General features: G+C 38.9%; 1 protein-coding gene across 5 annotated transcripts in view; it reads right to left on the bottom strand.

Annotated features, from left to right (window-relative positions):
- Tdrd3 (tudor domain containing 3) overlaps window positions 1-14,224 on the bottom strand; it is a 149,020-nt gene that overhangs the window by 61,995 nt on the left and 72,801 nt on the right. For all 5 annotated transcript variants that reach the window (XR_004945889.1, XM_036198767.1, XM_036198766.1 and 2 more), the window contains 3 exons: window positions 9,262-9,403; window positions 6,607-6,678; window positions 4,055-4,204 (listed from right to left, as the gene is read on the bottom strand). Coding sequence is in view for 4 of the 5 variants with exons in the window: in XM_036198767.1 (XP_036054660.1) it covers window positions 4,055-4,204; window positions 6,607-6,678; window positions 9,262-9,403 (364 nt within the window). In the remaining variant the exon portion in view is untranslated. The remainder of the gene's footprint in view (window positions 1-4,054; window positions 4,205-6,606; window positions 6,679-9,261; window positions 9,404-14,224) is intronic.

Genomic DNA, 14,224 nt, shown 5'->3' with positions numbered 1-14,224 from the left:
TCTGATCAGGCTTTCTCTCAACCATTGCCAGCAATCTACAGAGGATATATCATTGTGGATTTCTGGGGACCTCTCCAGCACTCTGCCTATTCCTGTTCTCATGTGGTCATCATTTATCATGGTCTGTTATTCCTTGTTCTCCCTTTCTGTTCTTGATCCAGCTGGGATCTCCTACTCCCCTAAGCTCTCTTTCCCTCAAAACTTGCCCTTCATTACTTACACTGTCCTCCAGGTTGTTCATGTAGATCTCATCCATTTCTCTGTCATTGGGCGATGAGTCTTTCCTAGGGTCCCATTTTCTAGGTAGCCTCCCTGGAGTTGTGTAGCAATCTAGTCATCTTTGTTTTACATCTAGTATCCTCCTATGAGTGAGTACATACCATGTTTGTCTTTCTGAGTCTGGGTTACCTCACTCAGGATGATTTTTTTCTAGATCCATCCATTTGCCTGCAAACCTCATGATGTCATTGTTTTTCTCTGCTGAGTAGTACTCCATTGTGTATATGTACCATATTTTCTTTATCCATTCTTCAGTTGAATGGCATCTAGGCTGTTTCCAGGTTATGGCTATTACAAACAATGCTGATATGAACATAGCTGAGCAAATGCCCTTGTGGTATGATTGAGCATTCCTTGGGTATATGCCCAAGAGTGCTACAGCTGGGTCTTGGGGGAGATGGATTCCCAATTTTCTAAGGAAGCGCCATATTGATTTCCAAAGTGGCTGTACAAGCTTGCATTCCCACCAGCAGTGGAGGAGAGTTCCCCTTGCTCCACATCCTCTCCAGCATAAGCTGTCTTCTGTGTTTTTTGATTATTAAGAATCTTTTTATTCATTCCACATACCAACCACAGATCTCTGCCTCATCCCTTCTACTCCTACTCCCCAGCCCACCCCAGCCCCTCCTTTGAAAAGGTATAGCCCCCCATGGGGAGTCAGCAAAGCCCAGCACATTCAGCTGAGGTAGGTCCAAGCCCCTCCCTCTGCCTCGAGGCTGTACAAGGTGTCCCACCACAGGCAATGGGCTCCAAAATGCCAGTTCATGCACTAGGGAGAGATCATATTCTCACTGTCAGGGGCCCCTCAAACAGACAAGTTACACAACTGTCTTGCCTACACAGAGGGCCCAGTCCAGTCCTGTGGAGGATCCACAGCTGAATGGAAAACATTTTTAGTATTTCTTGAATCTATTATTTAAATTTGATAAAACACAAAGGTTAAACAGTATCTTCAAAAATGAAAGACACAACACTGGACATTACTATTCAATTTTGGGTTTCTGGAATTTCAACAAAAATAAAAGTCTTCATTGTCATTACTTGTAACTGATTAAAAATGTGACTTCTATAAATACAATATGACACTCATTAGATGGGAACTGTAGCACAGTCAAACACAGTTTTGGAACTAGTCTTTCACTGCATATCAAGGTTTTTGTCCTTAAAAGAGGAACGAGAAAATCAAACTTGGGAGGATTCAAGGACAAAATCAACAGGACAGCATTACATCAAAACTGTCACAGAGTAAGTCCTCCAATGCAGGTGGCAATCACTGTTTTGGTAGAACACAGCTGCCTAAAAAGTCTGGAGTCTGACCTGTTCGAATTAAGATTTATATTCCACAACTCCAAAAAATGCTTTTTTGGGGAGGGGAGGAGGGGGCAATGAAATACTCCCAGCCTCCAGATTTATTTTATTTACATTTTGTGAATTTAAAAACAGGAAAAGACAAAAGGAAAAAAAAAAAACAGGAAAATAGCATTTTCATAGTTGTTTGTGGTTGATATATTGTGTATCCTAATAAACTTATCTGAGGGTCAGAGAACCAAACAGCTACTAGATTAGACATAGAGGCCAGAAAATGGTGGCACACACGCCTTTAATCCTCGCTTTCTGGAGGCAGAGATCCACCTGGATCTTTGTGTGTTCAAGATCACATTGTAAACAGCCAGGCATGGTGGCACACATCTTTAATCCCAGGAAGTGGTGGCAGAAAGCAGAAAGATATATAAGGCATAAAAACCAGGAACTAGAAGAGGCTTTAAGCCTTTAGGCTTTTAGCAGCAGTTCAGCTGAGATCCCTTTGGATGAGGACTCTGGGCTTCCAGTTTAAGGAAACAAGATCAGCTGAGAAGTTATCAAGGTGAGGTTGAATTTGGCTTATTCTGCTTCTCTGATCTTTTATTGTTCGCTCTAATACCTGGCTCTGGGTTTGTTTTTATTAATAAGACCTTTTAAGATTCATGTTACAGTTGTTTCAAATATTTAAGAGAGCTGCAACTGACAAACCAATAATGAGAACCAGTGCAACATGTACATGGACTAGGCGTGCCTAAGGCCATCACAACTGTCTATCAATCTTACTATATTTTCAAGCCCACACACTTCTCATTCTTCCAGACCCAACTTTACAATCTCATATTCTAACTCTCCAACCACTGCTTTCCCAATGTCACTGCTGACTCTGCTTACTCTTACTTTTAAAAACTGCAATTACCACTAAAGACATATGTAGATGTTTACCACCAAGATGAATGTAGAGGGAGTCAGTAACTTCAATGCTACAGCATCAGTTATTCTTTCCACTGCCCTCCTCACTCCCTTACCCATGACACACACGGGTAATTTTTTATTTCTATATCACTCTATATTACTAATCCCAGTCTGGAGGGATCTACTTCTATTCACCCATCCTATAAAACTAAAGGCCCACCGAGTGTGTTACCTTTTGTCTTCTCTATAAACACCCACTCCTATGGTGATCGACTTAGCCCCATACCAACCACACAGAACTCTCAACTGCAGGATATCTACGCCAAAGCAGTTTTCACCTACACTCCTCTGACTTATTAAACATTCCAGCAACATATCTAATATGCATCTCAATAATCGTATGTTCAAAATGGACAATTAGAGTAGTCCCTTATGACTCGTCCACTCCAATCTTCTGGATTTCAAGGTATCCTGACAAGATCTCAGAGTAAAATTTTTAGTCATGTTTTACATCTCCTCTGCTATATAATGTCCTTTCTCTCTCAGAAGCCCTCTCTAATTTCAAGGTTTCTGAAAGCAACAGTTTCGTTCCACGTATGGAGCTGCTATCTGTATCACTTCATTTTCTGAATCACTTCGACAATCTCCCATTTTGTCTCCAATCCTTGTCTTCCTTCTCTACAAGCAGTTTCAATGAAGCAGCCAGAAGTAGTCCTTTCAGATACCCATTGGCTGACGTTACTGCTGTGAGCAAAACATGCAAAAGCTTGTCATTTCTAAGCAATAAGTCAGTTTGTCTTTCAACAGTTTGTAGGTCCTGCAACTGACCTCCATCATCTCTCCTTATGTTCCTCTACCTCGGCTCCTGCTTCACTCAAGGACCGACCACCTTGCTGTTTCTTTTACATCTGCTCCTATTTATAGCCTTTTCTGTAGCTTTCTCTTTCATGGATCCTTCTTCCTTAGCTATAACACACAGCTAATTCTCTCACCTCCTTCAAATCATCAATCAAATTCCATTATCCTGAGGCCTAATAAGGCCTAATTAAAAACTGCTGTGTGAAATTTATTTGTTCATTTTGTTATTTACAATATAGATCATCCATTATCTACAGAGCTATAGATATACATATAATATACACAATGCTATAGAACAATTTACTCTATTGGGTAACACTGGACAAGGCCCAAGTTAACTTAGCCTTCAATAATCTTATATACACATTGAGGAGTTTTGAAATGTTTCAGTCCTTGAAAGCTGTGATTCTTTACACATGTGAAGAAAACATGTGCTCAATTACAATATAAAAACTGAAGTACATTATAATGCTAATAGACTCCAATATACAGACATTTGTAACTATAGCAAGCAAAACCTTAGGAGGAAAGCTTGAAATACATGTGCACCAATGGAACAGGTTATACCAATAACTGGCCTCAGGTTTGTTTTTATTAATAAGACCTGATTAAGCCTCATGCTACAGAGTTGGGCATTAGTCACAACCAAAGCAATAGTGACCACGAGTAACTCAATGGGAGAAAACTGTGAAAAGGATCTTACCTCTTTGCTCTTGGCAACCTCTGCAATTGCAGCAGTCCTTTGCTTTTCAAACTCATCATTATCATTTGCAGGTTTGACAGGCAGTGAAACTTGTAATGTCTTTCTTCGATCAAGTTCTCTGCTGTCCACTTGGATATTAGATGCACACTTCTGGAAACATAAATTCATATCATTCAGGAATTCCAAAAGTAATTATACTTCTTTATAAAAAGAACTAGTTCTTCAAAAGAAACGTTTACATTTCTTTTCATTGGTAAGAGCAAAAATACCACTCCATCCAACAGATTTACAAAAAAAAGTAGGAAGTTGATTACACCATAACTTTTAAATAAATATATGTTAAAGGGTGTGTGTGTGTGTGTGTGTGTGTGTGTGTGTGTGTGTGTGTGTATACATCACCTGAATGAGGCCACATATTTACAAAACATACTGAGATACAAGACCCAAGTTCCACTTTAAGGTAGTAACTTTAAAACAGCTATAGATTTCAAGCTGTCTACATTAACTAAAACCATGTAAATCTGGTTTTGTAACTGGAGTTCAGTTTCCACATTATTCCACAGTATCTATGCGCCAGACAGTACACTTGTTAACATGTAACAAAATGTGTCTGAACATGTAAGTCAAAGCACAAAAACATGCTCTCTAAGCCAAGTAAAATACAAAGTTTCATGTGTTGGGTTTTTTAAGTTTTGATTTTCAATCTCATAATTTACCAATGGTGTCTCTGTCAGAAAACAATTCCTGAATTCTCATTTCCACCCCAGTACCAAGTCCTCTGAAGTAGCTGGGGTTTTTTGTTTGTTTTGGTTTTTTGCAGCTCGTTAACTTAACTAGAAGGGGAGAAGAGGAAATTTCCTCAAACTTGTTACACAAATACAGTATGCTTTCTCCAAGATAAACCCGCTATTTCTAGCAACAGCCAGCCAGCATTATCATTCTAACCCGCCTACAATGCTGCAATGTGCTGCACAAGAACCATGCAGCATGAACAAAACCAAATACCACCACTGAAATGAAACCTTCGTTAACTTCCTAGCTCTATAAAACTGTAACACACATTTCAAATTCTGGATAAGAATTAAATCAGTAAGTAGCTCTAGGAAAAAAAAAGTCATTTTTAATATCTTAATTTAAGGAAGAAATTTTATAAATGTTTCAGGAAAACGTAAATTATACAGATGTCAATTATTATTTTCAAATATAAATTACTATATTTTAATTCTTGTCTCTTTTATTACAGGCAGAATGTTACTAACATGGACCACAACACTGAACTGCCTATCTACTTTTATCTTTTAAGGGGAGGGCATCTTTTTTACATAATTAAAAATGCATATGATGCAGGAATTACGCTAATGTAATTCTGATTATAGCTCATAAAAATCATTTTGAAGATGTCAGTCAACTGATCCTATCCCATATCTTCATATCAACTAGATATCTTTTAATACCAAAATTTCAAACAAAATTCAAATAAAACAAAATACATAATAAAATGTTGGTTTCAACTTCCTACTTTTTGTCTCCAATTCACCTTTACATTCTCTAAGAACAGTACAGAGCAAATACAGTTAAAAACTTCCCCAGTGTCAAAAAAAAAAGGCAAAGCCAACAGACACAGGGATCCCCTCAGCCTCATCGGGGTGAAGCAAGAGAAGGTGCGGGAGACTGCTGGGAACACAGCTCCAGGTTGTGCACAGAAAGGGAGACACACGACACAGCCCAACTCAAGACCTTCCTCAAAGTTCCTTTGCAGTAGGAAAGGTGTGGTGGCCCCATGGGATCATACACCTGAATGCTTGCTTGGTCCCCAATTGTGGAACTGTTGGGGAAGAATTGGAGGTGTGTCCTTATTGGAGGAGGTGTGTCACTGGGGGTGGGCTTGGAGGTTTCTAAAGTCCAGGCCATTCCCAGATAACTTTCTCTGCCTCATGCTAGTGGATCAAAATGTAAGCTGTAGCTACTGCCCCAGCACCATGCTAGTCTGCCTGCTACCATGCCTCCCATCATGATAGTCATGGATTCACCCTCTGAAACTGTAAGCCCCAATTAAATTCTTTCTTCTACAAGTTGCCTTCGTCAGTGTTTTTGGTACAACAATAGAAAACTGAGAAAGGGTTAAAAATTAAGGACTAGACATTGAACTATTTAGATTCCATAGAAGAATCCGGCTACCACAGCTGAAAACATCAGCTAGAAATAAAACTGTTTCTGACTGAGATGAGGAATTAGATGGAGGCTGAAGAAAAGAATTCTGGGGAAAGTTTTGGCATTTTTTCTAAATCTCTTTACTTTTAAAATTCTCATTTAAAACTTGTTTTCCTTTAACCTATTTTAGTTAGCTTTAGTTAGTATGTTCTTCATACATAACTCTTAATTGCTTCAATCTTTGGGATAGCAGCAAAATTATTAAATTCCTTGTCCTTCATATTTCCAGGGAATGCCACAGCGTCTGAGTAAATAGTTTGGCACAAAACCACACACAGCTTAAGCAAAATGAAGAACAGTCTTTGATGACTGAGTCCACCTACCAGGAAGAAAGTCCTTACCTGTCCAAAAGGCAAAAAAGGAGGTGGGCCACCTTCAGTTCCAATATTGCTTCTATTATGTTTTGATAAGCTCTGTTTAAATACATAATCAGTCATAAAACATAAATCACACACATAAACACACTAGCTACATGCAAATGCACAAGAGATGCACTGCTTAGTGTAGAATCTTAAGACATAACGGCCTTCTTTAAAGTATTTCAAACCACAAAATACGAAATTCCATAGTATTTATTTCAGTGACCTGGCAAAGATTTGTTCCTCATCTCTCCTGACCAAACTACATTCAAGTTTAATTGTTAGAAATACTTTACAAGCTGTGTCCTTTGGAGAAAAGAGAGCTGCTCAGAAGAAAGTTAATTGGTAGAAAATAAACTCTGGCAAGAACAATTTCACTTTGAAGCACATAACCAAAGGATTAATAATGCCTTAAGTTTTTTTTTTACAAAAATGAAATCTTTAGATAATACTTACTAAATAAAAAATCATTACTGATAAATGTGCTTTCTAGTACTTTAAACACCATATTACTATAGCTCATGATAGGGAAAGTCACTCCATTATATTTTGTCAAATTATCTTGCATCAATTCATACTTTGAAGAAATAGTCAACCAACTGGCTTCTTAAAAAGTTTTGGTATACTTTGTGTGTGTAATGTGTGCGTGTGTGTGCAGACCCACACAAGCACAAGCACATGGAGGTCAGAGGAGTCAATCCTCCCTTTCCCCCTTGTGGATCCCAGGAATCACACTCAAGTCACGAGGCTTGAAGGCAAACCCCTGTATCTGCTGAGCCACTGCACAGCCTCTCATTAGGACTTAATGGACTCAAGCCCCAAACTCTCATCAGTTGCAGTTTATTTTCAAGCTTGCCTGCTTAGAGGTAGGAAAACATCAATGTGTTGTGAAAATGGGCAGAGAACTGTCCCGACCCAAAGCACTTCCTCATATTGTGAAGTCCTTCCACAGGGCCAGAGGGAACTCAACAGGACTCCTTCCAGTCGCCCTCCCCATTGAAGGTATTAGCGTGCATCCATTAGGTACTCATTAAATATAGCTTCTAAACTTTGAATTGGTTGTGCATTTTTAAAACTTACCATTATAGACACTGTGATGAAAATACAATGTAAAAGAGTCACAAAATGTTTTTTAAACCCATTTTGTTCATTTTTAACATATTCTAGAGTTCCTGAATTGTGTAAACACTCTTACACAGTTCATGTAAATTACAGATTGAGAAATAAGGCTAATGGCAACCATAACATCAGCTTAATGAGCAAAGCATAATAAAAATGGGACAAGGATGCCATATTTCTTCACCACCTACATGGAAGTTATTAATCTCTTTAATTTAAAAAGAAAATAAGCAAGGCACATATATATGATTATCTAGGGGCCCTTTTCTCAGTTTCAATTTAGTTACAAGAAAAGGATTATACAAACAGCTATAAATCAATTCAATTTCTACTAAAACTTCCTTTAAAAGCTAACATAAATTAACAGCTCTTGTTAACATGAAAAATTAAAAACAACTTAGAAGACTTCTATTTCTTGCACTGGTGACGGGACAAAGGCCAGACCTAATCTCCCTGTACATACAATGAGCGACCTGGCCAATATATAAAGACAACCAGACTAAACCCAGCACAGCATGCAGCATCAGATTGCTATTCCTAAGAGAAGAAGGAAGCCATGGCTTCTGCTTGGATGTACAATGCAGAAAGCACAGCGTGGAGGGTTCAGTCGTGAACAGCAATCTCATAAGAAGAGACTCAGCACCTCTTGGCCTTGGAGATGCACATGGACACCAAAAGAGGTTCCATTTCACATACACAGAATAGCTACTATGAGGGGAAAAAAAAAAAAAAAAAACAGTGTAGAAGTCTGAAGCTTATTAAAAGAATAAAAAGAAAATTACCATAGAATCCAGCAATTCAACAAGTATGCATACAAAAGAAGTGGGAGCAGTTTTTATTTGTGTGCCCATATTCATAGCATCATTATTTATAGTGAGCAAAAGCTAAGAACAACATTAATGCCCAGTGACAGAGAATAAATAAAATGTGGTATAAACAGTGGAATACTATTGAACCTATAAAAGGAGAGAAATTCTGACATCCATTACTTACACAGAGTAAGGCAGACAAAAAAGAACAATACTACAATATTACATGTCTAAAGAGATATTAAAATAGTCAAGTTCATAGAGACAGAAAGTAGAACCGTGTCTGACATGGGGAAGAGTGGATGACTGCATGTCTGTGTGTCTATATGTTGGAAATGAGTAAGTTCCCACCTGACAAGTCAGGTTTTAAGTGAAATGATTGCAAATGGTGTTGGAAGATCACATAAGCATTGATCTGACCTGAAATACCCTTCTCTTAACTGACAAGTGTCCAATCTGCCAAGACACTCTAATAAGAATGTTTAAAGCATGAAACAAAGTAAGAGGTACTGAAAATTTTCACCTGCTTTTGAGGAAGAATGTGGTTAAATAATAGCAGGTAGTGTCTCTAAGATCATCATGTTCTTTCTATCTTCATAAATTCTGTCACACAAGACTCATGCTACCACTCACTATGGGACAAGTTCCTCAAGAGAACAGTCAGAACCCCTGCGTTCCATGGTCTAAGCCGTTATTACTGCATACTTACCCTCTGTAACTCCCATTTGTCAATCAGATGTTCCACTTCACCACCCAGGACTGTGGTGTTGGAGTCACTCAAGAGCAGGAATCCATTCCTTATGTCCACGACGCCTGAGAGCCTCACTTTCGTGCCAGGGGGTGTGTTCAGACTGATGCAAGAGAAAACCACAGGGAAGCAGGAGTTAGAGCTGCACGGAAGCTTATCCACACGCCTGAAGAGGGTCTTAAGACTTCATAAACTGCACTCACACCTAACTAGCTTTCAGCGGACTAGCTATAAAGTACAAATGAATCACAATAAATGAAGATCCAGTATAAAACAAAATAAACCTCAGTTTCCACAAGTTAAAACAAATGTGGACAAGAACAATCACACCCCACAAAGCTGGGGTAAAGAAAAAAGAAAGTATTTTTCTTCTCTCTTTTTTTTTTAAGATTTATTTTTATTTTGTGTCTGGGTGTTTTGCCTGCATATATGGAGCTAGGTCCCCTGGAACTGGAGTTACGGATGGTTGTGAGCCATCATGTGAATGCTGGGAATTGAACCAGAAACTGAACTGGAAACACATCCAGTGCTTTTAAGCACTGAGACATCTCTCCAGCCAGGAAAGTGCTTCTCAACTCTACCACATATGAACACAATATTTCCTTTTCTTTTTTATAACGTTTGCTATACATGGCAAAATATATATAATTATTAAATTTTAATATAGAAAAAAGATATCTAACCAGAAGTAAACACAGAAATTTAACACCTACATGGGTTATAGTAATCTACAAAAAAACCTTTTGTTAGTTATCTAGTTAAAGATGAAACATGAAAATTATTTATGCAGTAACTTTAAAAAGAATTTTACATACCAACTTGGAAGAATATAAGCAATAACTGCAACAAGACTTTTCTACAAAAGGTCAGTGTTACTTCTATTTTGAGTAAACATTACACCACAAATACTTGCACACAAACTAGAAACAAGATGTTTATCTTTCCAGTAACTTTGTTAAAGGTAACACTGGATGAAATGCACTTTATTACATAGGTGTGTTCTAAAATAAAAGCATACATATAAATCACAGTCCATCTCTTTCTACAGCAAAGGAGAAAGCTCTCCAAATAGGACTCCTAAAATAGTCTGCCGTGAAACACTTGGGATGAATTAGAAAATTATTCTGCAATAGCTTCATTATTCACATTTTAAAGGCTTGTGAAATTCATCACACGCTGATAATATGCAACATCAAATCAGTGAGTGTTAATACCACAGCCTTTTAAAGGATAGCTAATAAAAATTATTAGTGAACAGAAGTAATATGCCTGTTTCTCAAGCTTCAAAAAACCCACACAGAGTAAGACAGATTACACACTGTTCGGTGTATCAGATATGTCTAATATGTGTATTATTGCATATGATCAATTCTATCTCAATAAAGCCATTAAAACTGTTCTGAGGCTCACAAGTTTAACATTCCTAGTCATAATTCAAAACCGACAGAACAACCAGTCACAAACAGCCTCGTCTAACCTCAACCTTATGGAGCTCTGTGGTCAAAAGTGCAGTTATTGAGAACAATGGCCCATCTTCAAGATCAGCAGTAAATATGAGCAACACAATTATACTACTAAGTGTTAACCAATTCCAGGCAATCAGCAAATCCAGATTCAATAACTCTGCAGTTCCTCATTTCTTCATTTCTGAAGGAATCAAAGTGACTGGCACCATGGACCATTACCTTTTATGGCCAAAGAACACACTAGTTATACCACTAATCTATGTGTTTCCTTGAAAAGAACTTTTTAGCCAACAATATCTTACAAATTAGTAAAACCAGAAATGAATGGGAATATACCAGCACATGAAATTATGAATACAGGGAACGAATAGCAGAAATGAAACATAAAAACAAATATCAAATAAATAAATATCAAAAATAACAGAAACTACAGAAGCAGATGATTAACTTTGTGTTAAGTGCCTATGCCCCCCCAAACTTTCCTTAATTGTCAAATAATTTGAGAATGGACTTAAAATTTCACTCAAAAGAGATAGAATCCCACTAAATTAAATCATAATTTATTGCCACAAAACTAACATTAGAGCTACAATTACATTATACTGCTTACTTCACTGCCTGCAGGGTCGTCATTAACTCTTATGTAGACAGTACAGTTGGGTTAACAGCTACAGCTCTGGCACATCTTTACCCTTTCTCCATTGTAACTGCAAACAAAACCCGAGACCATGGAGGGCTGAACAGGAGGTGGGGAACTAGAAAAGCCTGGAGAAACACACAGCCTATTGAGGCAGCTCAGCCCAGCCCTGAATCTGGTTTATGCTATCTAGAGTTATTTCTCATTCCTTCTATGGTAACCACTAGACAAATATTACAACTCTTCTAAACTATCCCCATGAAAGAAGAGTTTTGCATGCTGTCATTTTTGTGATAGCAAAGGAATGCAGGCTGCTTCAATAATGAGTGAATGAGTATATAAAAAATTTTAGTTGTTAAACCATAATAAATTCAATAGAAACAACAGCAGGTGGCACTGGACAGAGGAATGTTACAGTAGCAAAAGCAGAAGATGTGCATCCCGGAGCGAGGCAGCCTTCTGCAGCATCCAAGCCCTCGGAAGAGCCGGGACTGGATTTGTCAAGGGAGCAAAGACTGGTTTTCCACAGAAATAGGGATCCCTCTCCTCTTCAAAAAGAAGGCAATGCAATCTCAAGATAGCTAAGCCTCCCCCGTATTAGAAATCAACACTTTTGATGACCATTTATCCATCTGTCATCTCAGGAGGGTCCCTCCTTTACCCAAGGCAGAAACAAAGGAAAACAATATTGTTGAAGACTACATGCTGAACCACACTCAGCCTTCTCCAAATCACCTAAGCTCTACAGCAGAGAATTGCTCCCATCTATATCATCAACATGTGCCATTCACTGTTGGAACATGGCCCAGGAATGAAGCCATGTGAGGAGACTGGGAGAGCTCGTGAGAAAACTCCAAGTGAATAAGACAAGAGTCTTGTCACTTCTGTTCCTCCATAACAGGGATGTTCTTGGAATGTGCTTCCATGCCCTCCCAGGTGTAACCATAGGAGTGAGTTTACTTTAGATTACCTGTCATCTTAGTGGGGTTTTTTTGTTTTTTTGTTTTGTTTTGTTTTGAGGCAGGGTTTCTCTGTGAAGTAACCTGGTTGTCCTGGATCTCACTCTATAGACCAGGCTGGCCTTGAACTCACAGAGATCCACCTGGCTCTGTCTCCAAGTGCTGGGATTGAAGTCCTACAGCACCACCACCGGTGACCATCTTACTTTTCTTACTCAAAAATGTTTCCAAGCACTAGTTGTCCTTGTGAGTGTACACAGCCTAAACTCACGTGACACTGCCTAGCCCTCAGAATAGAAACTATCTGATGCTCTGAATGAGACTTTAGTCCGCTTCTTTGGGGCCTCCCACACTCCCAGGTTCATGCCACCAACCAGAGCAGCAACAACTCGTCTCTCTCAAAGCCATTCATATTTCAAATTAAACTCCTGGCTCCAGTTGCAGAAATTCTCTGGGCCCCAGGAAATTAATTACATGCCTACATGCCTATACTGCTATTGTATCATCTACTAGGAAGTAAAATTTGACTGTCTTTGGACTTGCCATCAATGAGAGCAGAATACAGTGTATGGTAAAGACTATATGCATGCTTAGGGAAAAAAGTATTCTTTAGGAATTTACATTAAGTAAAAGAGCTCAGAGGACCCAAAGCAGCAAACATGCCCATATACAATGCCTCAATAAAAATAAGAAAGTTTGCAAATGTCCAATAAAAGTTCTTCCTTCACGAAGCGGAGTTCAAACTGCCTTGGCAGAAACACACTCTCATCTTTCTACATCTTAGTGGCCGAACCTTTAAATGCCTGTATTCCTACTGGCTACCTTTCTTAGTACTGTAAGGTGCTAGACATAGGATCAGAGGAAAATAAGCCTTAATCTTATCCTGCCTTGTAGCCACTGATATACACACACATAACGTGCAAGAATGACAAACATGGTAAAATATACCCACTGGTCCAATAGTGGCATCAATGCCATGGAGGAACTAACTACTTATAAGTGGATTTAAAGCCACACTCCACAGGATGGAACCCAACCTGACTCTATTATCGGGGCCAAGACCTGTGGCTAGCTCATAGAGCCCTATGGGAAAACCCACTACTATTTTTAAATAGTATTCAACCCTCCGGACGACTTAGCATAAATTAGTGCACCTCTTAGCCCTCATCAGAGAAGCTTCTTCTTGCAGGAGATGGAAATTAACAGAGACCCATCTGGACGGGAGTAAACAATAAAAGACTATGGGGTCCTCATCCCTGCACGTGACGTTTCTATCACACCTCCTCCTTCCAAGTCTCAGGAATCACCTATAAGAAGGGAGGTGGAAGTTCTAAGGGCCAGGTGGATGACCACACAAAACAGTGCTCTCTGAACAGCAGGGAGTCCCAGCGGCTGTGACAACATGCCCCCGACTCACACACGCTCAAGGGAGACCACCAATAAATCAATGAAATCAATTAAACCCAGCATGGAGGGGGAGATGGTTGATGGCTGCTGCTGAGGACAGAGTTCCTTCAAGGGTGTGGCCAAGCTGCAGTGGATGGTTCCAAACCCAAGGTGTATGGGCGGTAAATACTGAACTCCGTGAGTCTTAAATAAACAAAAAAGCTGAGTGGGGAGGGAGTGGTGGTGGACATCGGAGGAGTTGAGGGAGCGGTGAAATGATCAAAATACACTGTATTAAATGATCAAATACTTAATAAAAGTATTTTTAAACAAAATAAAAAGTTGGAAGTTGTTCCGTAATGAATTCTTTTTTATGAAGCAGTAAGGAGCCACAAACCTCCTTAGCTTTAATTATCTCCTTAGAAAATACATTAGCCCACAAACTTGGCTAGAATCTTAAATAGTATAATAACACA

This window comes from Onychomys torridus, chromosome 9 (genome assembly GCF_903995425.1).
Source record: "Onychomys torridus chromosome 9, mOncTor1.1, whole genome shotgun sequence".
In the NCBI taxonomy this organism is placed as follows: Eukaryota; Metazoa; Chordata; class Mammalia; order Rodentia; family Cricetidae; genus Onychomys; species Onychomys torridus.
This window is presented reverse-complemented; position numbering and strand designations above follow the sequence as displayed.